A 25486-nucleotide genomic window follows, 5' to 3' on the forward strand; every position below is an offset into this window, starting at 1 on the left:
TTCAAACCCCAGTACTTGCCAACAAGGAAAAACAGAAATCAAAACTGTGTAATCCCAAGCAGGGAATTTAAGAAGACGGAAGTGGCAGCCAAGCTATGATGAGACAGATATTCACTGTACTTTTCTGAAAAGTTTGCTTGCAGAAGGGTGCATATGTGGTAACCCCATTGTGTTAGCACACAGAGCTGGGTGAGATGGACGGTGTCTGTGTGGGCTTCTCCTTCTCAATTCTGTACTGTTCTAATGGAAACCTGTGATTTGGGCTAATAGAGCAAGGCATAGGGAACAGGAGGTGAGAGCAGGCCTGGGTCTTCCGCTAACACAAGGGAAGGGAAAACTTGAGGTGTCACACTGCCACCTTCTGGAAGAAGCAGGAACCTGCAGGGACAGGGGAAGATGAGGGACGGAAAAAGGCAGGAAAAAACTACCTTGAAGCTATGTCTCTGATTTAAACATTCCCGGAAAGAAATAGTAAAAGAAACGAGCATGACCAAACAGTTTATGAAATCTTTTGGTAAGAATGCGACTATTTGATTTTTCAGACTTGGCCTTTTCAGAAAAACTGCTAGTGTTTGTGGCATAAAAACCAAAAAAATATTTCTCATGAAACCCTGTGAAACAGAACTGGTAAACTGTAAGTTTTCAACTGTGGGTGTCAGTAGACAGGGAGGTGCTAGATTTTCAGGAAGGTGGGAAGGCTGATGACGATAGGTTTTTAACCTTCACCTTTAACTTTTGAGTGATGCAAACATGTTTTTTAAACCTCCAACTCAGGTTTCTGAAAAACCTTTGTTCTTGTTATTTTCATTATAAACCAAAAATCGTCCTAAGTCAGTCTTTTTTCATAGTTTGTTGTCAATGATATGGATTTGACCACCATACCAAACCCTAAATAACTTACATGTGAAGATTAAAGAAACGTTTGGACAATCCACCCTTGAGCAGCAAGAGGCTGGGATGGCTCTGGGTGTTAATGTAAAATACATTAGCCCTGACCAGCAGGAGCTCCAGACCTGCCGGTGCCAGGGCGGTAACAAATAGTCTCCATCTACAAGGGGGAAACGGCCGCCCAGCGGGAGCTTTCTTCCCTGTTGTGTTATTTATTGGGAGCTCTATTTGTTAACATGTTTCTGCAATCAAGGACAGAGAGAATTTAAGGATTTACAGGATTTCAGAGACAACTGTTTAATGATAGAACGATTTATGTACATTCACAGATTCCAAATAGACAGCAATTTAGATTTCCAATCAGAACCACCAAAACATTCATAGGAAATGTGCAAAAGATGAAGCAAAGAAACAGGCAAGCAACTGCAGCAGATATTATGAGATGGAAAATGAAGCTGCTGAAAATGATATTGAAAGAGAAAGCAGTGTGCTACCAGTTCTGGTTAGTGAACTAATTTTCTAGAACTCCTTCAAGAGTTTCTGCTTTGCACATTTTTAAATGGAAAATCATGAATTAAGTCCCAAATTACCTGTGACAAAGTTAAATAAAGTGAATCTGGTCTTTTAAAGATGAAAATGCTCTATTTTCATGAAACACCAGTCTCTCCCTCTATGTTCAAAGCACAGACTCTTGTTGAAAGCATGCTTTCACATTAGTTCTGCCTAAATTATTCAATCACTTACAATGATAGGCTGACGAAATTCTCACTGAAGGGATTTTTCTGAAATGTTAAGATTTGATTTTAACTTATTAAAGTAAAAACTTCATTGAAGGCAGATGAGGCATCAAACTTCCTCTTAAATGCAACCCAAATCGGGTTCCAAGATCTCCATTTTCCTAATCGCTATTAGACTTTTAATCATTTCAGCCTCTACCACCTCATTGTATGTTTTCAAGTTTATATTACCTTAGTTTTCATAAAGTTCCACTATTTCTATCCATTTTACCTAAAAAAACGAACCTCAAAATCAAAAGTCACTTCTCAGGTTTGCTTTGACAACAGCCTAAACGCCTGGTGGTAGAGAGCGCTTCAGATGTGAGAATTACAAGTCGGGCCTTTAGTGGGGTTCTAAGAGGACCCTGTCCGTAGGTAACAGCGAAAGCCTTTACCAGTGTGCGGGGACGTCCGCTAGACCGCGCTTCCGCCTCTGCTTCCAATGACGGACACACTCACTCATTTCTCCTTCGAAGTCCGTCGACTCGCAAGGTTTTTATTGTTACAAAGGGCAGGGCACTGAGATGGGGGGACGGGGCGTGGCAGGGGAGCGGCTCAGGGCGCCGGCCGGCGCGCGGCGGGGTCGGCCCCGGGGTCGGCCCCGGGGTCTGGGACGGCCCAAGGGCTCGGGGGCCTCGGGCGCGCTGGCCGGTGTGGAGCTGCAGCTCCGCCGCCACCAGTGCCGCTGGGGCACCGGGATCGGGACGGCGGGCGGGCGCTCCTCGGCCCCTCCGCACGGGGCGCCGGGCCCCCCACTGTCCACCGCGCCCACGGTCCTCCGCCTGGACGCGGGGGGCGCGGGAACCCACATCAGCCCCTGGCCGCAGGAGTCTCTCTGGAACCGGGAGCTGCGGCGCACCCTGGGCTGGACGCCGGCTGCGCACAGGGACTGCTCCATGGCCTCGGCCAGCTCCTGGCAGAGCCGGGCCGCATCCACGCCCGGGCCGTGGGGAGGGCCAAGGCTCTCCGTGGGCCCCGCGTGGACTCCCGGGCCGTGGGGAGGGCCAAGGCTCTCCGTGGGCCCCGCGTGGACTCCCGGGCCGTGGGGAGGGCCGAGGCTCTCCGCGGGCCCCGCGTGGAAGCCTGGGCCGTGGGGAGGACCGAGGCTCTCCGCGGGACCCGCGTGGACTCCCGGGCCATGCGGAGGGCCAAGGCTCTCCGCAGGACCTGCGTGGACTCCCGGGCCGTGGGGAGGGCCAAGGCTCTCCGCGGGACCCGCGTGGGCGCCCGGGCCGTGGGGAGGGCCAAGGCTCTCCGCGGGCCCCGCGTGGACTCCTGGGCCGTGGGGAGGACCAAGGCTCTCCGCGGGACCCGCGTGGACGCCCGGGCCGTGGGGAGGGCCGAGGCTCTCCGCGGGACCCGCGTGGACGCCCGGGCCGTGGCTCTCCCGGGTCTCCACCTGCGCAGGGCCCGAGCAGCAGGGCTGGCGCGGGGGGCGCCCCCGCGGCTTCCGGGGCCTGGAGCTGGGGTCTGCGTCCGCAGGCCGCCCCGCAGCGCCCTCCGCAGTGGAGGCCTCTCCCCGCGGATCCTCTGCACCGCGCTCGCGCTCACATGGCGGCCACTGTCCCTCCGCAGCGCAGTCTCCGCGCTCACGCTTCCCGCTCGCACCCTCTGTGGATTCGGAGCCGGGGCAAAGCTCTCGTGTGCCCGGGCCCGCAGCAGCCAGCTCCGGGCCGCGTGGACGCTCGCGGGGCGCGGGGTCCCCCTCGGGGGGCTCAGGGGCGCCCGCGCTTCCCGGCAGGCTCTCTGCTTCGGGGGCTCCGTCGCCGAACCGGGCGCGCGGCCCTGCCTCGGGCGCGGGCACTGCGGGGCTGTCCTGGGGGAAGTGGGGGCGCGCGGGGGCCTGGAGATCGGGGCGCACCGGGAACAAGCTTCTGCGTCTGGCGGCGTTGCTGGCGCGCGCGTCCTCCAGGCCCAGGGGGCTGCGGTCACCTGCGGAGTGCGAACAAGGCTCAGTCATGGGCACGGGCACGGGCGCGGGCGCGGGCGCGGGCCTCGGCCTCCGCCCCAGGTTTCAGGCTCGGCCATGGGAACTCTGTGAGGGCAGAGCAGCGGGCAGGATGCCCAGCTCTAAGTCCTCTGTCAACCACCGGCGTCTGGAGCACTGTATTCTGGGTCTCTCCCCTTCATCTCCGACTCACTTTCCTCCTGGTGGTGGAAAGGCCACGGGAGGTGCCACCTCTCCAGTGGGGAGGTCTCCGCCCCGCCCGCCCGCCTGCCCGCCCGCCCGGGGACCACGCTGGCTGGAGCTGCTCGGAGGAGGAGCGCAAGGACAAACCCGATCGCACACACCCAACCCTGAGCACCAGCCTAGGCAAAGCACGGCTTCCACGAGCTCCCGCAGGGCGTGGGGCTGGCGGTGGGCTCCGGCGAGGCCCACAGCCCGGCCAGCAGCTGGGCTCTTCCGTAGCCCTGTACCGAACTGTTCATAAAATCCAACGGACCAGGGAAAAGGCCGGCGGGGACAAGGAGGAGAACAAGAGAGGATGGAGAGAAAGCAGGAAGGGAAACTGCCTGTAACCCTTTAGTGACATCCTTGGGTACAAACATGTTTGTTTCCAGTACTGGCATTTCCTGGAAATTTATCAGCGGCTTTGGGCGGCCTTAAACACGGTGAAGCCAGTGGCCCTCCGGTCCCCCGGCCACGAGAAAAGACAGGTGGGTGGAGCAGGGGCAGGCGGTCGGAGGCCTGCATTTCTCCATTCACCCTCGGGTGAATGTACCTCCTCCACCCCTGAGCCTATGAATTACAACTCCTCATCAATAAACTCCTCATCAATAACCATAGTGGATGACAGACAGAGGTCGTTATTCTTTCAAAAATTATTCCGTGCAAATATCAACATGCCAAGTGGCCACATTAGTCACGTTAAAACTCAGGCATTAAGAGCTAATAGCAACTCCAAGCCATTTCTTATTTAACTAACCTTGATGTTTGCTTATAAACACTACTTTCGAGGTAATAATCTTAGTTTGTAAGTATTATTCCTAGAAGATATCATCTCTAAGGAAATATTGTGGGGCAAATTTTTTAATTTTTGTCCTCAAAATTTATATATATTAATAATTTTTGCAAAGTTATTAGTTTTCTAAAAAAATTATATACATCTTATGAGATGTATCCAATATTGAGTTACTGCCTTCTTCAGTAAGGCAACCAAATGCAATTCATTGTGACAAAATTCTTTAAGCAGCAAATTGTAGGACATCAGAACTAACTTCCCCCGGGAACTGCGTGCAGTGGTCAGGGGCTCTGGGTCCTGAGCTGCTGGGTCATGAATGAGGACAGCCTCATGCTTCCTGCGGTCCTTGCTAGTTTCGCACATGCGCAGCTTCCACAGTGAGTGGGAAAGGGAAGGAAGGGAACTGGAACAAAGAGGGAGGAGAAGGGCAGATACCTGAACAAGTGCTCCAGAAGCTGGGGCCTGAAGGCGTCATCTCGTTGCCCTCAGGCAGCTCAGGAATGGGGCTCAGGAGGGGTTTCTTGGAAGCAATGTCTCTTTCCCCATATAAAGACTTTTGAGTACTCTTCTTCCCCTTTCCTTTCTTCCTTCTGCAGCTTTTTCCAACCTGAGAAGATGTGTTAAAATGCTTGAGAAACACGTAGCGCCACGTACCACACACACATTTTGCCCTTTAAAACTTATTACTAGAAAATGCAAGATTTTATTCCATTTGAAATTTTTGGGTAGGAAGTAAATTACACAAAGTCAGAAAAATAGGAAACAGAATCCAACACACACACTGTACAACAGCTTCCTCTACTTGCCAAAGTAACTGCTGGATAAACAAGAGCCCAGATTGGACCCTGCACATCTGGACAAGAGGCATTTGTCCTAAATAGGACATAGTCATATAATATCACAGATTATCCTAGCCTAAGTTACCTGCTGATGGCTACTGGAACCAGTTTCCTGTTTACAGGCCTCAGAGAAGAAACCACAGGCATTTAGATACAACCTGAAGACCACAAAGCTAGCTCAACCAATTCAAACAAATACATTAACTGTGATTAAAATGGAGAAATTACAGGGGCTGGGGTTTGGCTCAGTAGAAGAGTGCTGTGCCTAGCATGTACAAGCTTCTCAGGCAAAACAGAAAAAGGTAACGATGAGAAAGGGTTTTAGCAAGCATTAGAAGATAGAGGAGACACAAGGCTCAGCAATAACCAATTTTCCACAATAGAAATGTCCATGAAACTCAAAATGTTTAAATACTTCTGGAATACAGAATCACAGAACAATCAGTTAACAAATGAAAAACATGTTCTGTTACAAAGAAAAAAAGACAGCTTCATATAGAGAAGACTCTAGGGAAACTCAAACACTCCACAAAGATAAGGGCCAGGCGCTGGGTGGCTCACGCCTGTAATTCCAGCACTCAGGAGGCTGAGATCTGAGGATCATGGTTCAAAGCCAGCCTGGGCAGAAAAGTCCCCATGAAAGTCTCATCTCTGACTAACCATTCAAAAACCAGAAGTGGAGCTGTGGCTCAAAGTGATAGGGTACTAGCCTTGAGCAAAAAAAAAAAGAGCCCAGAGATGGCACCCAGGCCCTGAGTTCAAGCCCACAAACCAACAAAAGAAAAAAAAAATTAGAGCAAAAGGAATGAAAATATCCTCACAGGCTTTCAAGATACACATGTTTTTGAGAAGCAGAATTCATCCAACATCCATGGAGAAACTGCCACGTGCCTGGTAATACCGTGTGGGATGAGACAGGCACACAGGACATGGCGTTAGAGGTGTGCCTGGGCCGGAGCCAAGGGCAGGACAGACTGTGTGGCCACTCTGTGACCTGGCCTGCAGAAGGCACGATGGCCCAGTCAGAGTTCAGAAGAACGGTTCTGCCCAATTAGGGCTTTTGAAAGAAAAGGAACAAACACAGGATCTTAAAGCGGGGCAGCAAACACAGACCAAGGATAAGTTCCAGCAGTCCAGAGCCAGGATACCCAGGTAGGAGCAGCAGTCACCAACTGCCAGCACAGAGGCCATGTGTGCAAAGCATCAAGGCAAAGCAAGGAGGACTCCCTGCGGGTGCAGCGAAGTGTGAACACCTTGAGCTTCCTCTCACCCAACGAAGAAGAAAAATCATGGGATGATAACCAGAAGACTTAGGAGAAAGAGATGTGAAAAGTGGGTGAGGAGAGACTGGGGTGAGGGGGAGATGGCAGAGATGACACCGAGATACATTGTTGCATAAACTGGTATGTTGAATCAAAGATTCTTTGAACAACTACTTAAAGTACTTTAAAAAGAAAAAAGTGGATGAGATTCAAAGAGCACAAAAATAGCATAAAACTTTGTTCCTTGAGATTTCGACAGCTATAAAAACAGAACCAAACACAACATTCCACAAGAAAACAATTTTAGAAGTGCACATGATGAATGTGCCTCTGGGTGATATACAACATACATTTAGCGTAGGACTCTGAGACGTTCCCAGTGTAAATAATCTCTCTGCTCAGAAAGAGAATGCCGGGTCTCCATCAAACTTCTTTTCTCAGGGAACATCTGCTGACATTCCGTGGAGCAGATGGGGAATGCTGGCTAGGTCAATGGATGCCAAAGCCAAGAGAAAAGAAAAATCTGAAGGTGGGACTCACAGATGAATTTCAAAAGAGAAACATTCATCCCCTGATGCCAGATACTGAGCATTGGAATCGTTTCTCCCACGTAACTGCTCCACAGCCTTAGTCAAGTAACTCAACTGTGCACCTGTCCTCTTCTGAGAGGCGGCCACTGCAGCAACGTGTGTGCACACGTGTGCACGCACACACACGCGCGTGCACACACACACACACACACACACACACACACGAGACACAAGGTTGGGGTGGGGTGGGAGTTAGCACGTGAGGTGTAGCACGGGACCAACCCCAGCTAGAAGTGCTGGCCACTCTCACCTTCCCATTCCTTCCCAATGCACTGGGAGTCTGGAGGTTATGTGATTTTCTTTGAATCTTCAAGTAAGTTTAAACAAGGAAGAAAAAACATCCCTTTTTTAGCATGACTTTGTTTATACAGATGGTCTAATACCTCTAACAGTGCCCAGCACAGACAAGGCTACTCACCAACTATGAATGAATGAATGAATATCAACCTTCTAATTCTTATTTAAGAAAAGACTGGATGAGCCAGGCGCCAGTGGCTCACGCCTGTAATCCTAGCTAATCAGGAGGCAGAGATCTGAAGATCGAGGTTCAAAGCCAGCCCGGGCAGGAAAGTCAGTGAGACTCATCTCCAATAAACCACCAGAAAACGGAAGTGGCACTGTGGCTCATGTGGTAGAGCGCTGGCCTTGAGCTAAAGAGCTGAGAGACAGCGCCCAGGCCCAGAGTTCAAGCCCAAGGACTGACAAAACAACAACAACAGAAAGACTGGATGAGTTGATAAGGGTGTCCGTGTTCCAGCTCAGTCTCCTCTTTGCAAGGAACTCTGTGTGGGGTCAGGCCAGGTAGGAGCCTGGAGAGAATCCACTGCCAGGCTTTGCTGGAAGGCAAGAGCCAGCTGTGGCACTGGTGAAGACTTCCTGAATGGCAGAACTCGGGCTGTAACCTAGATGACAACATCTGCCATGGGGCTCGAGGGGGAAGCAGGCGACGTGCCAACTGCTACGCTACGCGGCGTTCCACATAGAGGACTTCCATGAATCTGTTTTTTTTCAGTACCACTTTCTTGCTCTCCAAACCCACTGTACCTGCCAATTCTGAGCGGAGTCTCCTGGGACTCCCATAGGCAGGCTGGTTCCCAGATCCCTCTAGCTCCTTCCTAGCACATTCTGAGCTGTAAATCTTTCCACCTCTTCTATCTGTCAACATGTTCCCATCTGCTGCGTCTTCTAGAAATTCGTTTAGCGCTGCTGTCTGTTGCTTAACACCTCCCTCATTCCCTTTCCTTTCTAAGGTTATTATAAGTCTATTCCTTTTATTACATAAATTTGAATAATTCACCAGGGAATGGGAAGGAGTTGGAACAAGCTAATGCTCAATTCTTGAATTCTGTGGTCACTGACTTGATATAAAAAAAATAGATGTACATTATTCATCAGCGTTTTTAAAAGTATACATATGAAAGAAGTCAATTATTAAATGGAACAAGTTATATGCTTAGTTTTGAACTTAGGCAATTTTTCCCAACAAAAGGAATCTTTATCATTTAAAATGTGACCTAACAAAAGAAAATAAACCAGGACTTAGATTTGATGAGTCAAGGGTATTAATGTCATTCAATCATGAAAAGCATTTTAGGGAGTTTGAGAAGAAAGTTTATGGGCTGCATTGGGTGTCTGGCACAAGAACAGACAACAGGACCAATGGAATAGACTTGAAAACCCAGAAATGAACCTAAAGACCTATAGCCATCTAATCTTCGATAAGGGAGCTAAAAAAATAGAATGGAAGAAAGACAGCCTCTTCAGTAAATGGTGCTGGCAAAATTGGTTAACTACTTGTAGAAAACTAAAGCTAGATCCTTATATATCACCCTGCACCAGAATCAACTCCAAATGGATCAAAGACCTCGGAGTCAAAGCAAACACTCTGAAAACATTACAGGATGGAATAGGAGAAACCCTAGGTCTCCTTGGCACAGACCGAAATTTTCTTAATAGAGACCCAGAAACACAAGAAATCAAAGAAAGGTTGGACAAATGGGATTGCATGAAATTGTAGAGCTTCTGCATGGCAAAGGACAGAGCTCCCAAGATCAACAGAAAGCCCATGGATTGGGAGAAGATCTTCACTAGCCATACAATGGACAAGGGTCTCATATCTAAAATATACTTGGAACTCAAAAAATTAATTCCCCCAACAACAAATCCTCAAAGAAACAACTGCCCAATAAATAAGTGGGCTAAAGACTTAAAGAGAAACTTCTCTGAAGAAGAAAGAAGGATGGCCAATAGACACATGAAGAAATGCTCAACCCCTCTAGCCATAAAAGAAATGCAAATCAAAACAACATTGAGATACCACCTCACCCCAGTTAGAATGGCTATAATCAAGAACTCTAATAACAACAGATGCTGGAGGGGATGTGGACAGAAGGGAACCTTACTGCATTGTTGGTGGGAGTATAAACTTGTTCAACCACTTTGGAAAGCAGAATGGAGGTTCCTCAAAAGATTCCACATAGAGCTCCCCTATGACCCAGCAATCCCACTTTTGGGCATTTACCCAAATGATCACAAACAAGACCACACTAAAGCTACCAGCACGGCTATGTTTATTGTAACATTATTTACCATAGCAAAGATATGGAACCAACCCAGATGCCCCTCAGTAGATGAATGGATCAAGAAAATGTGGTATATATACACAATGGAATTCGATGCCTCCATCAGAAAGAATGGCATTGTCCAATTTGTTAGGAAATGGAAAGACATTGAAAAAATTATATTAAGTGAAGTAAGCCAGGTCCAAAGAAACATAGGTCCCATGGTTTCCCTTATTTGCAATAACTAGTATATGACTGAGTCAAGCAGAAAAGGTCAGACAAGTTGATGTTAGGGGAATGAACCCCAAGATAAGATTCAAATTTTTTTTTTCCTTTCATCATATTTATAAGATCATTTCTATGTTGCTTTGTATGTCCCTCCCCCACAGTATAACCCATACTTTCACTGAATTTGATGTTGCTATAATTTGTGGAGGGGAAGGGAAAAAAACAAATCGTTTAACTAGGGATACAGGTGGACCCATTGCAACAATGAGATGTACAAGTCGTTATGTCGAAAAACGAACTTAACAACTTTGGTGGGGGGTAGGGAGAGAATCGGTGGGGGAGTATGGGAAGGGATGGGAAGGGGAAACAATGAGGAGTCAACAATGCTTGATAAGAAATGTACTTGTTATCTTGCCCATGTAATTGTAACTCTTCTGTATGGTATTTTCACAATAAAAAAAATGTAAATGACAAAAAAAAATCGATGGCTTAATAAAAGCTGTCTAGTAGGGAGGTGGACACACATGTATGGATCAGGAAGATTTGGTTTTCAAACTTGATAATTACCAATCAAACCAAAATTATCAATCAACCAAAAATTTTTAATTGATGAGGGTAAAGAGTAGAATTCTAGCCGGGCGCTGGTGGCTCATGCCTGTAATCCTAGCTACTCAGGAGGCTGAGATCTGAGTTCGCAGTTCAAAGCCAGCCCGGGCAGGAGAGACTGTGAGACTCCTATCTCCAATAAACCACCAGAAAACCGGAAGTGGCGCTGTAGCTCAAGTGGTAGAGCGCTCTGCCTTGAGCTGAAGAGCTGAGGGACAGCGCCCAGTCCCAGAGTTCAAGCCCCACGACCGACAAAAAAAAAAAAAAAAAAAAGAGTAGAATTCTAGAAAAAAAAGGATGGATGGAAGAAGAAAAAAATCAGCCCTCACCAGACTCTGATGCTCAATACAGTGGATGGCTAGGGAGAACACAGCTAAAAAGTATACTCGGATTACAGAAACTAGGTTACTCAACAAGTGGAAAATAATTCCAGTGGAGTGGCAACGTGGGGAAAAATGAGACCAGACTTCAGACAGTGTCTGAAAACATGAACACTACTGTGGTCCAGTACTAGAGGGAAGGAGGAACAACAAATCTAGAGCTGATCTTTTCTTTTCTTTCTTTCCTTCTTTTTTTTTTTGGTGGCACTGGGATATGAACTTAGGGCTTCATGTCTGCTAGGCAGGTGTTCAATCATGTGAGTCACATCTCCAAGACTGGTTTTTTGTTTTTTTTTTTTTGCTGGTTATTTTGGAAATGGACTTCAGTGAATTTTTCTTCCCAGGCTGGCTTTGAACTACGACCTCATCAGCCTGAGTAGCTATGATTATACATCTAAGCCAAAGGCACCTGAAAGTCCATTAAAATGTTCAGAAACTGAGCACAGTAGCACATACTTTGCATCCTAGCATGTGGGAGCCTGAAACAGGAGGACCTGTGACAATTGTAGGCCACGATTCTAGGCAATCGAGAACCTGCCTCATTGAAAATAAAAACTGGAAAGAAAGAATAAAAGGTACGATGATGTGGGATTAGGTTCAAAGGCAAGAATCCACTCCATTCCTTAGTGTTAACTGTTTATTGTGCTAGATATATGTGACACAAAGATAAAACTGTCTCTCAGGGACTTAATGGTTGAGGAGAACATGGCTCATGGCTGTTCTACTCTAGGATAAAACAGCCTAAGTAATCATAGGTCCAATTATAACATGAAAAAAGTTATGTTTCCGTATTTCAATAAACATATCACTTCTTAAACTTTTAAATTTTGTTCTGTCTCACTGTGTAAGCCAGGCTGGCGTGGGACTCTCTACCTTACTGCTTCAGCCTCTGGAGTGCTGAGATGTCAGGCCTGTATCACCAATCATGGCTCACAACATTCTATTTAGGTGATTTACCTGATTCTTTTTAGGAACTGTTTTGTTTGTACACTTGGTTTCTTGAGACTTCCTCTTATTAGTTTTCTTTTCTCTACAAGGTGGGGTCTCCATATTCTCCAAGTTGCAAATATTTGATTGCTAAAAAAGTAAAGTTAAAGTAAAGTTACTATATAGAGCTAAGCAGTTACATTTTAATGCAAAGTTCTCACTTGGTTCTCTTCCATCACACTTGGGCCTGGCAAGGCAAATGCGGTCGACTCCTGGGTACAGCCCAGGCCCCCCCCTCCCCCCCATTTTACATCCTGTTACCCAACTGCAAGTTCTACTGCAGACACTATACCCAAAATGCAAAGGACAGAAACACCAATCATCATCATCTGATTTAGCAAACACAGATCCAGAAGTATAAGGATGCTACATAATTATATTAGAAAGATAGAAAGAACTTTAACTACATAGAGAATCTATAATTCAGTATTTAACTGTGGGGTTATAAGAAAGGAATTATTAGATTACCTGGAGGAACTAGGTTGGAATTCTTGGTTTTCCTTCCAATCACAGTACAAAATATCTTAACATACTATGATATTATAGGAAAATCCAATTTTATGGAATTTAATAAAACAGCAAAAAATATATATCAATGTGAGTTATTAAAACTCCAAGATGAAACCCAGTGTTAAACATATCAAAGGACAGTTTAAGAGAGAGTTGCCGTTATGTTGTTTTCTAGATCTGGGCCCACTTTTATACAATTCATAAACTCATGTAGACCTCAAAACTTTGATTATCTTCCACAAGAATATAATTCTGAAAGCATTATGTTCTTCAGTGGATTAGTCTTCTTACAGGATTAGTCAAAATCAAATTAGCAAAACATCATTACTCTGGATTACATGCAAAACAGGATAAGGTATCAACTCTTAATGACACTGACCAAATAAGGATTTGACCCATAAAAGTTTATCATGAAGAGATCTGTGCCTTCACCACTTACCTTCCTTCTGTTAGAAGTCCGTGTTACTCTATTGACTTTATGGGAAGACGTTTTTTCAGGGTTATTTGAAGAAATAAAGGTCTCTGTGCCTGATAATCAAGACAAGAAAAAACAGGTTGCTAATACAGAAATATTACATGCATCATCTTGTGGAAACTCTAGATGCTTTATTTTTGGATATTGCCATTGCTTTTTTGTTTTTTCCTAAACAAGAGTTTTTATTTCGAAAGGGTTTCAATACAACCTGTCAATTTTTTAATACAATGCATTGTGATCAGTGTCACCCCTTCCCATCATTCTCGCTTTTGCTTAAAATATTACATTTTAAGCCAGGTGCCAGTGGCTCACGCCTGTAATCCTAGCTACTGAGGAGGCTGAGATCTGAGGATCACTGTTCTCAGCTAGCCCAGGCAGAAAAGTCTGTGAGAATTTTATCTCCAATTAACCACTAGAAAAATCGGAAGTGGTACTGTGGCTCAAGCGGTAGAGCATTCACCTTGAGGTGAAGAGCGCAGGGATAGCGCCCAAGCCCAGAGTTCAAGCCCCACGACTGACAAAAAATAAATTACTTTTTAAGCCTAAATTACTTTTGCTTATGATATTTCACTGTTGTTTATAATATTATATTTAAACATAAATTACTAAGAAGAACAAATTCAGACCCAAAAGTGTTAAAAAACAAAAAAGGAAACTTCAAGGTTTACTAAATAACTTTTACTACTTTGCATGTGACATATCTCAATGCTAAGACAACACCCTAAATCCTAACGCTGTGAACACATGATTACTAAGACACATTAAAATGCACATTATTCATAATGTCCATTTATTTCAAACCACATTTTGTGGAATAAAGTTGAAATTAGGGCATTAATACAGCTACGAAAATATTGTATTTAAATTTCTTAAAGTTTAGGAAAATTTTGATTTGATTGCTTTTATCAGTATGAATAAAAGGTAGTCTAGTATGTTAAGGGTTTTTCAAATGTCAGTGGCTATACTGAAAATCAGAATGATCTCAAATACATAACCTAATGAGTAGCTAAAGCTCCTAGAAAAACAGAACAAGCCAAATGCAAAATTAGTAGATGGAAATAAATAATAAGATTAGGGCAGAAAGTAATAAAATGGAAAGACAAGTGTAAAGATTCTGGTTATCTGAAAAAAACACATGAGACTGATAGACCCCATCCAACCTGACCAAGAGGAGGAGGAAAAAACCCAAATAAATAAAATTCAGAGGTCAAATGGGACATGACACACACACACACACACACACACACACACACACTCCTCACTCACTCACTCACTCTCTCTCTCTCTCTCCCCAGAGGATCATAGGGGAATATTTAAAAAAAAAAAATCTACATTTAAATAAACTGAAAAATCCAGAGCAAATGGGTAATGTTTTTGACCTACCCGACTGAACCAAGAAAATATAAACCTTTAAACAGATCTATAACAAACATAGATCTATAACAATGCAATTGAAGCAGTAATAGTTTCCCAACAAAATAATGCCTAAGAAAACCAATCCATAGTCAAATTCCATAGGACCTTTAAAGAAGAAATGGCATCAATACCTTCGAACATTTCCATGATATAGAAAGGGAAGAAATAGAATGCTATCAAATTCTATGAAGTCGGTATTATAATATTACCAAATACAACAAAAACAGAATTTTAGACAAATCTCTGGTGGACATAGACACAAAAATTCTAAACAGAACAGTTGCAAAGATAAATAGCCCACAGAATGGGATATTTTTACTAGCTCTGTTATATCTAAAGTACACGTAGAGCTCAAAAAGTGAAACTCCTTAAAAATAAAGCCTCAAAGAAACAACAACTCAATTAATAAATGGGCTAAAAACTTAAAGAGGGCTGAGTTCTGGTGGCTCACACCTCTAATCTTAGCTACTTAGAAAGCTAAGATCTGAGATCCCAGGCAGGAAAGTCCATGAGACTCTCACCTCCAATTAACCACCATAAAACTGGAAGTGGCGCTGTTGCAAGTGGTAAAGTGCTAGCCTTGAGCTGAAGAGCTGAGGGACAGTGCCCAGGCCCAGAGTTCAAGCCCCATGACCGAGGGGGGCAAAACAAAACAAAACAAAAAACTTAAGAGACCTCTCAGAAGTAAGAATGACCAATAGGCACATGAAGAAATGTTCAGCATCTCTGGCCATAAAAGAAATGCAAATCAAAACAACTTTGAGATTCTACCTCATCCAGTTAGAACGGCCATTATCAAGAAAACTAACAGAAACAGATGCTGGTGAGGATGTGGCCAAAAGGGAACCCTATACACTGTTGGTAGCAACATAAACTTGTTTAGCCACTCTGGAAAGCAGTATGGAGGTTCCTCAAAAGACTAAACAAAGAGCTTTCCTATGACCCAGCAATTCCAGTCCTGAGCATTTATCCAATAGAGCACAAACAAAGTCACACTAAAGCTATCAGCACAACCATGATCACTGCAGCAACGTTTACCATAGCTGATATGGAATCAATGCAAATACCCCTCAGCAGATGAATGGATAAAAAAAATGTGGTATGGAATTCTATGTTTCCATCAGAAAGAATGATATTGTACCCTTTGTAAGGAAATGGAAAGACTTGGAAAGTAAGAGAAGCAAGCCAGACCCAAAGAAACATAGGTTGTATGATTTCCTTCATTTCTGGTAACTAAAATGTGCCTATAAATCAACAAGCAAACACACTGGATGATAAAAAGAAAAAAAATATACCTGGACGTGATAAATTATTCAGGACTCTAGACATTCACACAGTGAGACCAAAGAAGGATATAAGCTTGGAGAGGATCATACAGGCTCAATAGCTATGTGCATATGATCATATAAAATGATATTTACTGAAATGAATCCAAGAAATAGAAACAAGAGTAGTTTATGTTACTTTGCTTCTTGTTTTTTTATTTTCCTTCTGTTTTTTATTTGTGTATATTTTCTTATATGTAAGTTGATCTATTTTGGGGAACATAAGGGGGAGCAAGGAAATGGTGGGACAGAGTGAACAATTTAGCAGTGATACTCACTAGAAACTATGCTGAAAATAAACTATACAACTTATGTGGGAGGGAGGTCAGGAGGGAAAAACTGGGAGAAAATGAGAAATGGTGACACTATTCAAAAAGAAATGTACTTGTGACCTGACTCATAATGATTAAAAAAAAAATTGCAAACAGAATTCAATTAATAGCTCATTAATAAGATCAGACAATCACAATGGTTTAATCCCAGAGATATAAGGATGGTTCAACTTATGTAGATCAATAGATGTAACAGCACATAAGAGTCTGATGACGAAGATCACATAATCATTTCAACTGACACAGAAAAAGCCTTTGATAAAACAACAGCATTTTACACTATGTGCTCTGAAGAAACTAGGAACAGAAAGAATGAACTGAACATAACAAAGGCCACATATGAGAATCCTATATCCAACATCATACTAAATGTGAAAAACTGTCATGAAGCTGTCCTGCTATCAGCAGGAGAGGGGAAGGCAGATGAGGAGAGAGGGAATGAGGGTAAAGATGGCCCAAGAACTTTATATGCATGTATGGCAACTGTTGACATTGTTTAAAGGGTGATCAGGGGAGAGGGCTGGATGGGGTGAGGTAGAGGAGGTACATTGTACATATTTTGGGGAATGTCATGATGAAATCCCAGTATACAACTAATGTATGCCAAAAAAAAGTGACCCTAACTATTCAAATAATTTCACTTGTGCATTGTAGCTTACTTTAATACTTAACTTGAGAAAGCAGCAGGCTGCATACAGCAAGTTTACAGAGTGGTACCTATATAATGCAAGAGATTGGGATGTAATTTCTTATAAGCTTTTCTAACCACAGTATCTGGTTTTGCAAACCAGGCATAAACATTAAGAAAAATATAAACATTAAGAAAAAAAACAAAAAACAGATCACGTGACAGGCAGACCTGTGAGTTTTGAGATGACACCTACCTGAGACAGCCTCACACGGTGAAGATTTATTAGGACTCAGAACAGGGAGCGATACCGGAAGTGGCTCTATGTTTTCCTAAACAAAAGGAAAAAACAGTAGAAAGCAAATCTCCTGAAATTCAGTGGCTAAATAATATGAACTTTTATTCAGAATAAAAATGAGAAGGGCTTATTCTGTCAAAAGGAATTATAATAAGTATAAAGAATAATAAGCATAAAGATGAGAACTGTAGCAGAGCATGGAGGTACATGCCTGTAAGGCATTCAGGAGGTTAGGAAATTTCAGTCCAGTCAAGATGACATAGGAGACCATCTCTCAGGGGAGGAAGGGAAGGAAAGAGGAGAGAGGGAGAAGAAAGGGAGGGAAAGGGTAGGGGGCCCGGCGACAGTGGCTCACGCCTGTAATCCTAGCTACTCAGGAGGCTGAGATCTGAGATTGCGGTTCAAAGCTGGCCTGGGCAGGAAAGGCTGTGAGACTCTTATCTCCAATAAACCATTCAGAAAACCGGAAGTGGCACTGTGGTTCAAGTGGTAGAGTGCTAGCCCTGAGCTGAAGAGTTGAGGGACAGAAGCCAGGCCCAGAGTTCAAGCCCTATGACTGACAAAAAAAAAACGGGGAAGGAAGATGGGAGAAAGACAATAACAAAAGATTAAAAAGAAGTCTAAGCACGAAAGGATAATCGTATAATGTTACTCTTCATCTCTCCAATAAAATGTTTACTGTCATCGACTAAAAAGAAAAAAAAAGTATTAGAAAATCAAAGTAAGTGGCCCACTGCTTGGGATGGAGCCTCTTGAACTTCTTTTTTCATGGACTAGCCTCAAAGCATAATCCCCTGATCTCTGCCTCCCAAGTAGCTAAGCTACTTGGGTTTTACTTAGATTAAGAAGCTGGCTTTCTGCTTCTCCCTCTTCTTCCAATCCCTCCCTGTCCTTCTCCATGCATTCTGGCTGCCAGGCAGTACAGAAGCCATTTTACCACCCAGCCGCTGGGAGGTTCTGCCTTAGGGCTGGGACACCTCTGAGACCAGGAGCCAAAAATCAACTCCTTCAGTTCTGTCAGGAGTTCTAATATAGTCAGTGCTCGCACTCAACAGGTTCAGCCGGATGAACAGCTGATGTATCACACTCACAAGATTCTCCTCCTTGTCATCAAAATTGGGTTGAAGTAACTGCTCAGGAACTGGTGACAGGTCGGAGGGCTGGGGGCTGATGCTGCTCAAGTCCTTCTGTCGAGCAGGTGTGCCTCCTTTACGCAGTGGAGTGTTAGCTGGCAAAGACTCATCAAACACCTCGGGGCTGAGGTCCTCTCCAAAGGTCACTCTCTTCCTCTTCCTCGTGGTGTGTGGAGCCAGCACCTTACAAGCGTCTTCATCTTCAATGTGTAGGAAAGGCGAACACGTGAGAAAATGAAACTATTTTATCTAAAAGGATATACTAACCAGGTGCCAGTGGCTCACACCTATAATCTTATCTACTTGGGAGGCTGAGATCTGAGGATTTCAGTTCAAAGCCAGCCTAAGCAAGGAAGTCCATTAAATACTTATCTCCAATTGACCACCAAAAAGCTGGAAGTGGAGTTGTAGATCAAGTGGTAGAGTACCAGCCTTGAGTGAAAAGGTCAAGCTAAGTGCAAAGCCCTGAGTCAGAGCCCTAGCACTAACACCAAAAATAAACAAAAGGGGCTGGGAAGGTGGCTCAGGGGTAGAGTGCTTGCCTCACATACATGAGGTCCTGGATTCGATTCCTCAGCACCACATAAGCAGAAAAAAGCCAAAGAGCGCTGTGGCTCAAGTGGTAGGGTGCTAGCCTTGAGATAAAGAGCTGAGGGACAGCGCCCAGAGTTCAGGAGCCATGAGCGACAAAAAAAAATACAAATAAATAAAAGGCATATACTAGACTATTTCAACACAATATATTCAACTATTACTGGTATTACTAAAAGAGTTTGTAGAACAACTTCAAAAAAAAGAGAGAGAAGCAAATTTCCAATAAAAACATGGCACAGATTTAAAAGTAAAAATATGTTTATCTGCCAAGTCTATAAAATAGGAATGAAATGTTGTTTACAAGTTCCACCAGGAGGTTAAAAATAGGTGAAACAGATTTTTGGGCGGGGAGGGCAAATGGGGGGAGGGGAGGCAGGACCACAGGCACACATGCAAGCCCTCTAACATTAAGCCACATCCTCAGCTTAGACCAATTCTGAGACTGCAATCATTCTACTGGTCCCAGGGGCTCTTTATTTGCATGGAATAAAAGAAGCATCAATGTACTCTTGAATCACTAAAACCTGACGCATCACATCCCGTTTTATTATGTCAAAATGAATTAACTTAAAAAAATATTCTACCTGCTTTTTGTTCTTGGCAACAGCTTGAAGGACTGGAGACAAAGCATGGACGCGGCCCGTGGTTGCAGAGGCTGTGGTGGTGTTCCTAAACAAGACAGTCACTGAGAATGGAGAATGTTTCCCTGCAAGGCAGATGCTGGAGCACTCAGCGTGACCTTAATTCTCATCATCATTCTGGCTTAAACACCAGTGTCAGTACAGGGGCTTGCTCCACATACAAATATGAACACATGCAGGAATAGATGCACATATACACAACCATACTGCCGGAAGAATGCTCTACCCAGGGGTGAGTTCTCAAGGTGTAACCCCTCTGAACAATTAATAGACAGGTGAAAATGGCTATTCACAATGAAGCTGAAACAATGTCTTGTCTGAGGAGGATGGGGAAAGGGCAGAAGAATGGAGAGTGGAAGGGTGGGTAAACATGGTCAATACTCAACATCCATAGGTGACAAGGAACCAGATGACTTAAGGGGCTGGGTGGGGCTGGGATAGACTCGGGGTGTGGGGGGGGCTGGGTGGGGCTGGGATAGACTCCGGGTGTGTGTGTGTGTGTGTGTGTGTAAAGATGGAATGAGCAACACAGATCAAGACACACTGTATTCATAAACTGACATGTTAAATTCACTCTCCTTGGTACCTCTATTGAAGATCATTTAAAAAGGGAGATAAAGATAAAGAGCCTGTATTATGAAATACTCAATGACAGACATTTGTTTAGTTACTAGAGTAGCTGGAAGGAACTGGGTAGGTCAATATTGTAAATAAAAAAGAATTATCATTTTAAAAAATGGCCTGAGGTGTAAGAAGTACAGTAAAACAAGAAAAACAAAACCAAAAAAAAGGCAGGCTGGCTTTCAACCACAATCCCCCAGATCTAGGTCTCCTGAGTAGCTAGAGTTATAAATATGAGACACGGGAGCCCAGCTCAAAGTATCTCTCAATCACCACTCCTCCTTTCTCCCCAGTCCTTGCTCCCATGAACTAGTTCATTTTCTCCAGCGTAGCCCTTTCCCACAACAGAGCCTGCTCAAGTCACAGTCCTACCCATAGCAATGTCCTTAGAACAGCTATATCCCAAGCCAGTTATCTTCCTGACCAGAACATGAAGGTATAACACTGAAAAAACTTACACGGCATACATCAATCACATGCAAATTTGTTTTCATCAAAACAACAGAAGGAGTACATAAATAACTCAAACTTTATAAACCAATCAATGTTGCCCAACTCAGTATCAATATCCCTTATAATTCATCAACTCAGTTGTCAATATCATCCTATGATTCTAGTGGTACGACTTGGGAGTTTGCTGAGTGATGTCATTAAGAGGAGAAGTAAGACAAAAGAAAAATAAGACACCGTAAGTAGTGATGGAGGGATTAGGGATCCAAATGAGCTCTTCAACCCAAATGAAGTTGTTTAACAAAAACATTTAAAACAGCAACTGTCAGCTGGACACTGGTGGCTCATGCCTGTGATCCTAGCTACTCAGGAGGCTGAGATCTCAGGACCTCAGTTCAAAGCCAGCCCGGGCAGGAAAGTCTGTGAGAGTCTTATCTACAATTAACCACCAGAAAACAGGAAGTAGCTCTGTGGCTCAAGTGGTAGAGCGCTCACCTCGAGCCGAAAAGCTCAGGGACAGCGCCCAGGCTGAGTTCAAGCCCCACAACCAACAAAAAACCAACAACAAAAACTATATATCAGAAATGGGGAGACTTATCTGCCAAGGGCCATTTGGGTATTTGTAACATCACTCACGGGTTACACAATATGGTCTCAGGCCAGCCTAGGCAAAAATACTCACAATGGAAGATGCTGGGTATGGTAGCTCACACCTGCCATCCTGGCTACAGCAGGAAGTATAAAATAAAAAGACTAGTCTAGGTGCATGCCCAGGTAAAATGTAAAGCCTCAAAGTAAGAGTTTAAGGAGGGCTAGAGGCACAACTCCGTGATGAAGCACCCTCCTGGCAAGGCAGAGGCTGACTTCAAATCAAACACCACAAAACTGAAGAAAACAAGAAAGAGGAAAGGAGAGCAAGCATAGAGAGGAAGGGGAATAGATCCTTCGACACTATCATGTCGAGCTGTTGCTTGAGGAAATGGGATCTTCCTACCTGCCTGCTCTCGGGAAGTAGATTAACAGGTTTCTTCAACACAGAACGAAGCCCAGAGGCCTGGGGCAGTAGGGTGTCCTCAGTGCACACTGGCATGGCGGGTGATGTGACATCTGGGCATGCGTGGGCGCTCACTCCTGCTACGAGCCCATCCAGGGGGACAGCCTTTTCCTCCACGCCGCCAGCAACCACCCGTCCTTCGAGACAAAGCCATCAGCGTGAGAGACAGAAGACGCCCAAGCCTGCTTGTTTCACACCACAGACATCTCATATGAGGCATGTGCAAAGATAATAACGTGACTATTAAGGAATTTCACGGGACGCAGGGCTTGCCCTGCTCATTCCAGCTATTCAGCAGGTGGACATTTGGAAGATCATGGTCTAAGGCCAGCTTGGGCAAGTTTAGTACCTCATCATAATAAAACAAGCCCAGCATGGTGTCAACAGCAGGCCTATAGACCCAACTACATGGGAGGCCTCAGTAAAAGGATCAAGGTCCGAGACCTGTCTGAGCTAGAAGTACAAGACTCTACCCCAAAAGTAATGCAAAAGGGGCTGGAGGTGTGGTTCAGATGGTAGAACACCTGCCTAGCAAGGGTAAAGCCCTGAATTCAACCCCCAGTATTGCAAAAACTTAACCTGTTTGAATTCTATCTGATAGTTTAAAGCAAAACTGGTAACATCTATGGGCATTTCACTGAAGTAAATACATGACCAATAGTGCAAAGGGCTAGAGGAGCCACGGAGTGGCAGGCCTGAGCTAGAGCTGTCCAGTTCTGTATTTTATGGAAAGCTATACAATATTATCTGGAAGAAGACGGTAAGAATATAATTGCATGTTGGAATCCCAGCACAATTAACAAAACAGAAAGGTTTTAATGGGCTAAATATAACTAAAAGGCAGCAAAACCACAAGTGCGCCTGGACGGTATTCCACTTGCCCAGTAAATGCAAGGTCCTGAGGTCAAACCCCAGTTCCACAAAAATAAATATTCAACTATATGTCTTATAAAAACTTTTACTTGAAGCCGGGCGCCAGTGGTTCATACCTGTAATCCTAGCTACTCAGGAGACTGAGATCTGAGGATAGCAGTTCAAAGCCAGCCGTGGCAGGAAAGTCTGAGGTTCTTATATCCAATAAACCACTAGAAAACTGGAAGTGGCACTGTGGCTCAAGCGGTAGAGCACTCACCTTGAGCTGAAGTGCTGAGGGATAGTGCCCAAGCCCAGAGTTCAAGCCCCACAACCAACAAAAAACAACAACAAAAACTTTTACTTTAAAATAGCCCAAACAAGTCAAGCGCTGGTGGTTAATGCCTGTAATCCTAGCTAGTCAGGAGGCTGAGATCTAAGGATCAAAGTTCAAAGTCAGCCTGGGCAGGAAACTCTGTGAGACTCTTATCTCTAATTAACCAGCAAAATGCCAGAAGAGAATTGCGGCTCAAGTGGCTGAAAGCTAACCTTGAGCTCAAAAGCTCAAGGACAGCGCCCAAACCCTGAGTTCAAGTCCCACAAATGGCACATGCATGCGCACATGCACATGCGCACACACACCCACACAGAACACATGCAAGCCATACACACACAAAAGCCAGGAGTAGAAGTGTGACTCAAGTGCTAGAGCACCAGTTTTGAAATGGAAACACCAAATGAGAGTAGGCGGCTGAGTTCAAGACCTAGTATCATCAGCACTTATAAAATAATAAACAAAATAACCCAGGTAGAACAAAAACAATCCTAACAACTTGCTAGAAACTCAGATACAAGCAAATTGATGATGGGAAAGGCTAAATGATTGTCACATAAAACACCTTCAGTACACTAGAAAACAGAAGTGAAAGGATACTGATTCTCTAACAAAATATGCTTGTTTGTAGGTCTTGAGTTTGTTTTTTCCCTCGGAGTGGGGGAGTTCACTGTGTGTCATCCATAGGTGTGGACTACTATGCTTGGCTGACCCTATTCCACACAGTATTTGACAAGCCTAGAAATATTCATGAACTCTGGACAGCAGTTCGAAAAGAAAAGATTGCTCAGAAAATGGTTAAGTCCACAATACCTTTAAAAACATTAAGTCCACAATATTCTTCCTCGGTCAAGAGTTCTAAAAATGTAGAAACTCGTTAGTGTCCCCCAATTTTAGTATGGCCACACTAATCACAAATGTCACTGGCACTGAGTTAGATTATATACTTACCATTTGAAGCCTCTGTGAGCTCTTCAACAAAAACAGACTCCTCAACTGCAAAGCCAGATTGGGTAAACCCAAGGTCAGATGATTTCTGGGGAAGAAACATTCAAGAGTTAAGAAGTGGCTCAGAGCGGTGGCACAAACCTGTAATCCCAGCTATTCTGGAGGTAGAAATTGAGAGGATGGTGGTTCATGGCCCACCTGGTCCTCAACTAACAAGCTGAGTACAGTAGTGCCTACCTATTGGTTCTAGCTACTGGGAGGATCAGGCAGGAGGATCTCAGTCCAAGCCCAGACCCCATCTCAAGGACCCCATCTCAGCTTGGGCTGAGGCTCAAGCTGCAGCAAGCAAGAGTCTACAGTGATTTAACGATGGATGGTTCATCCTGACTGTACCCAAACATCTCCCCAAACAATTTTCTTTGGCAGCCTGTTAGAAGCCTAGAAAGCTGTGTTATCTGTTTATCCACTGAAGAGCAAATTCTCAAAATAAAGGAAAGTATTATATAATGACTGATCAAATATAAAAAGGGAAATAAGTAGTAGCTAGGAGAAAAAATCTATTGCTCTCAACTTTGCAATCATTTCTGCATCACGCTGCACAGCCAGACAATCAAAGTTCTGATGACAATTACTACTGCTTCAGTCAGATGATGATTTTATATTAACCTGAATATAGCAGAAGGGGCAACTTTGAGACACAAAAGAAACCCACTAGATCTGGGAATCTCTACTAACCAACATGCACTTAGCAATGCACTGGGCTAAGTGACAGAGCAGGTATAAAAAAAGAGTTCCAGCTGCGATGTGGCAATTGCCTCTTCCCAAAAAGAAGGCAAGAAGCTCCTGGAAAAAACTAGAACCAAGAGCACAAAGCAATAGAAGGCACTCTGAGCCGGGCACCGATGGCTCAAGCCTGTAATCCTAGCTACTCAGAAGGCTGAGATCTGAGGATCGCAGGTTCAAAGCCAGCCCAGGCAGGAAAGTCCATGAGACTCTCATCTCCAATAAACCACTAGAAAACCAGAAGTGGCGCTGTAGCTCAAGCAGTAGAGCACTCACCTTGAGCTGAAGAGCTCAGGGACAGCAGGGACAGTGCCTAAGCCTAAAGTTCAAGCCCCACAACTGACCAAAAAAAAAAAAAAGAAGGCGCTCTGGAGACTGGTGGTCACTCATAGTTGCATGATGGTCAATGAACTTCAGGAGAGGTATTTTCCTCCCGCCTTAGGAAAAACTACAGCCCTGTTCTTTAAGAATCTTGATAGGCTTTGGTGGTCACAGGCCAGAAAACTCCTTAAGTCTACTTGAAAGAAGTGAGCAGAACAAAAGGAATGGCTGAACAGCATCCTGCTTCCCCACCAGACTTAGGCAAGGCAGGGCCAGTGAGTGGAAGTGCATAACAGCGCCACACACACAATCCTTAGTCACTACTGCAGGCAGCTGGAGTTGATGCTTAAATCACCCCCGTCCATATGCCCAAAGCACAAAAAGCTGCTTGCTTGAGGAGCCAGCACTTCAGACTCACACCAGTTACCCTAGCTACTCAGGAGGCTGAGACCTGAGGGTCTCAGTTTGAAGCCAGCCCAGAGAGACAAATCCTCAAGACTCTTAATTCTAATTAACAAGCAAAAAGCCAAAACAAGAGACATGGCTCAAATGGTAGAGCACTGGTTGTGAGTGAAAAAGTCAAGTGACAGCATGAGAGCCTGAGTTCAGGCCTCGCACTAGCACAAACAATAACTATAACAGAAAACGAAAACAAAAACTGGCTTGAAGACAAGACCGAATCATCCCCTCA

The 25486-nt window shown here is 44.4% G+C and overlaps 1 protein-coding gene across 1 annotated transcript in view; it reads right to left on the minus strand.

Annotated features, from left to right (window-relative positions):
* Positions 1-263: 263 nt before the first annotated feature.
* Positions 264-25486, minus strand: part of Cdca2 (cell division cycle associated 2) — a 33091-nt gene continuing 7868 nt past the window's right edge. The window contains exons 7-16 of the mRNA XM_042697830.1: positions 23695-23779; positions 21498-21694; positions 19376-19460; positions 18156-18397; positions 17023-17098; positions 13030-13118; positions 12051-12170; positions 5063-5234; positions 2171-3596; positions 264-378 (exon numbers count right to left, since the gene is read on the minus strand). Of these exons, the coding sequence (XP_042553764.1) occupies positions 264-378; positions 2171-3596; positions 5063-5234; positions 12051-12170; positions 13030-13118; positions 17023-17098; positions 18156-18397; positions 19376-19460; positions 21498-21694; positions 23695-23779 (2607 nt within the window). The remainder of the gene's footprint in view (positions 379-2170; positions 3597-5062; positions 5235-12050; positions 12171-13029; positions 13119-17022; positions 17099-18155; positions 18398-19375; positions 19461-21497; positions 21695-23694; positions 23780-25486) is intronic.

Source organism: Dipodomys spectabilis, unplaced genomic scaffold, assembly GCF_019054845.1.
Source record: "Dipodomys spectabilis isolate Male_0828 unplaced genomic scaffold, ASM1905484v1 ptg000229l, whole genome shotgun sequence".
NCBI lineage: Eukaryota > Metazoa > Chordata > Mammalia > Rodentia > Heteromyidae > Dipodomys > Dipodomys spectabilis.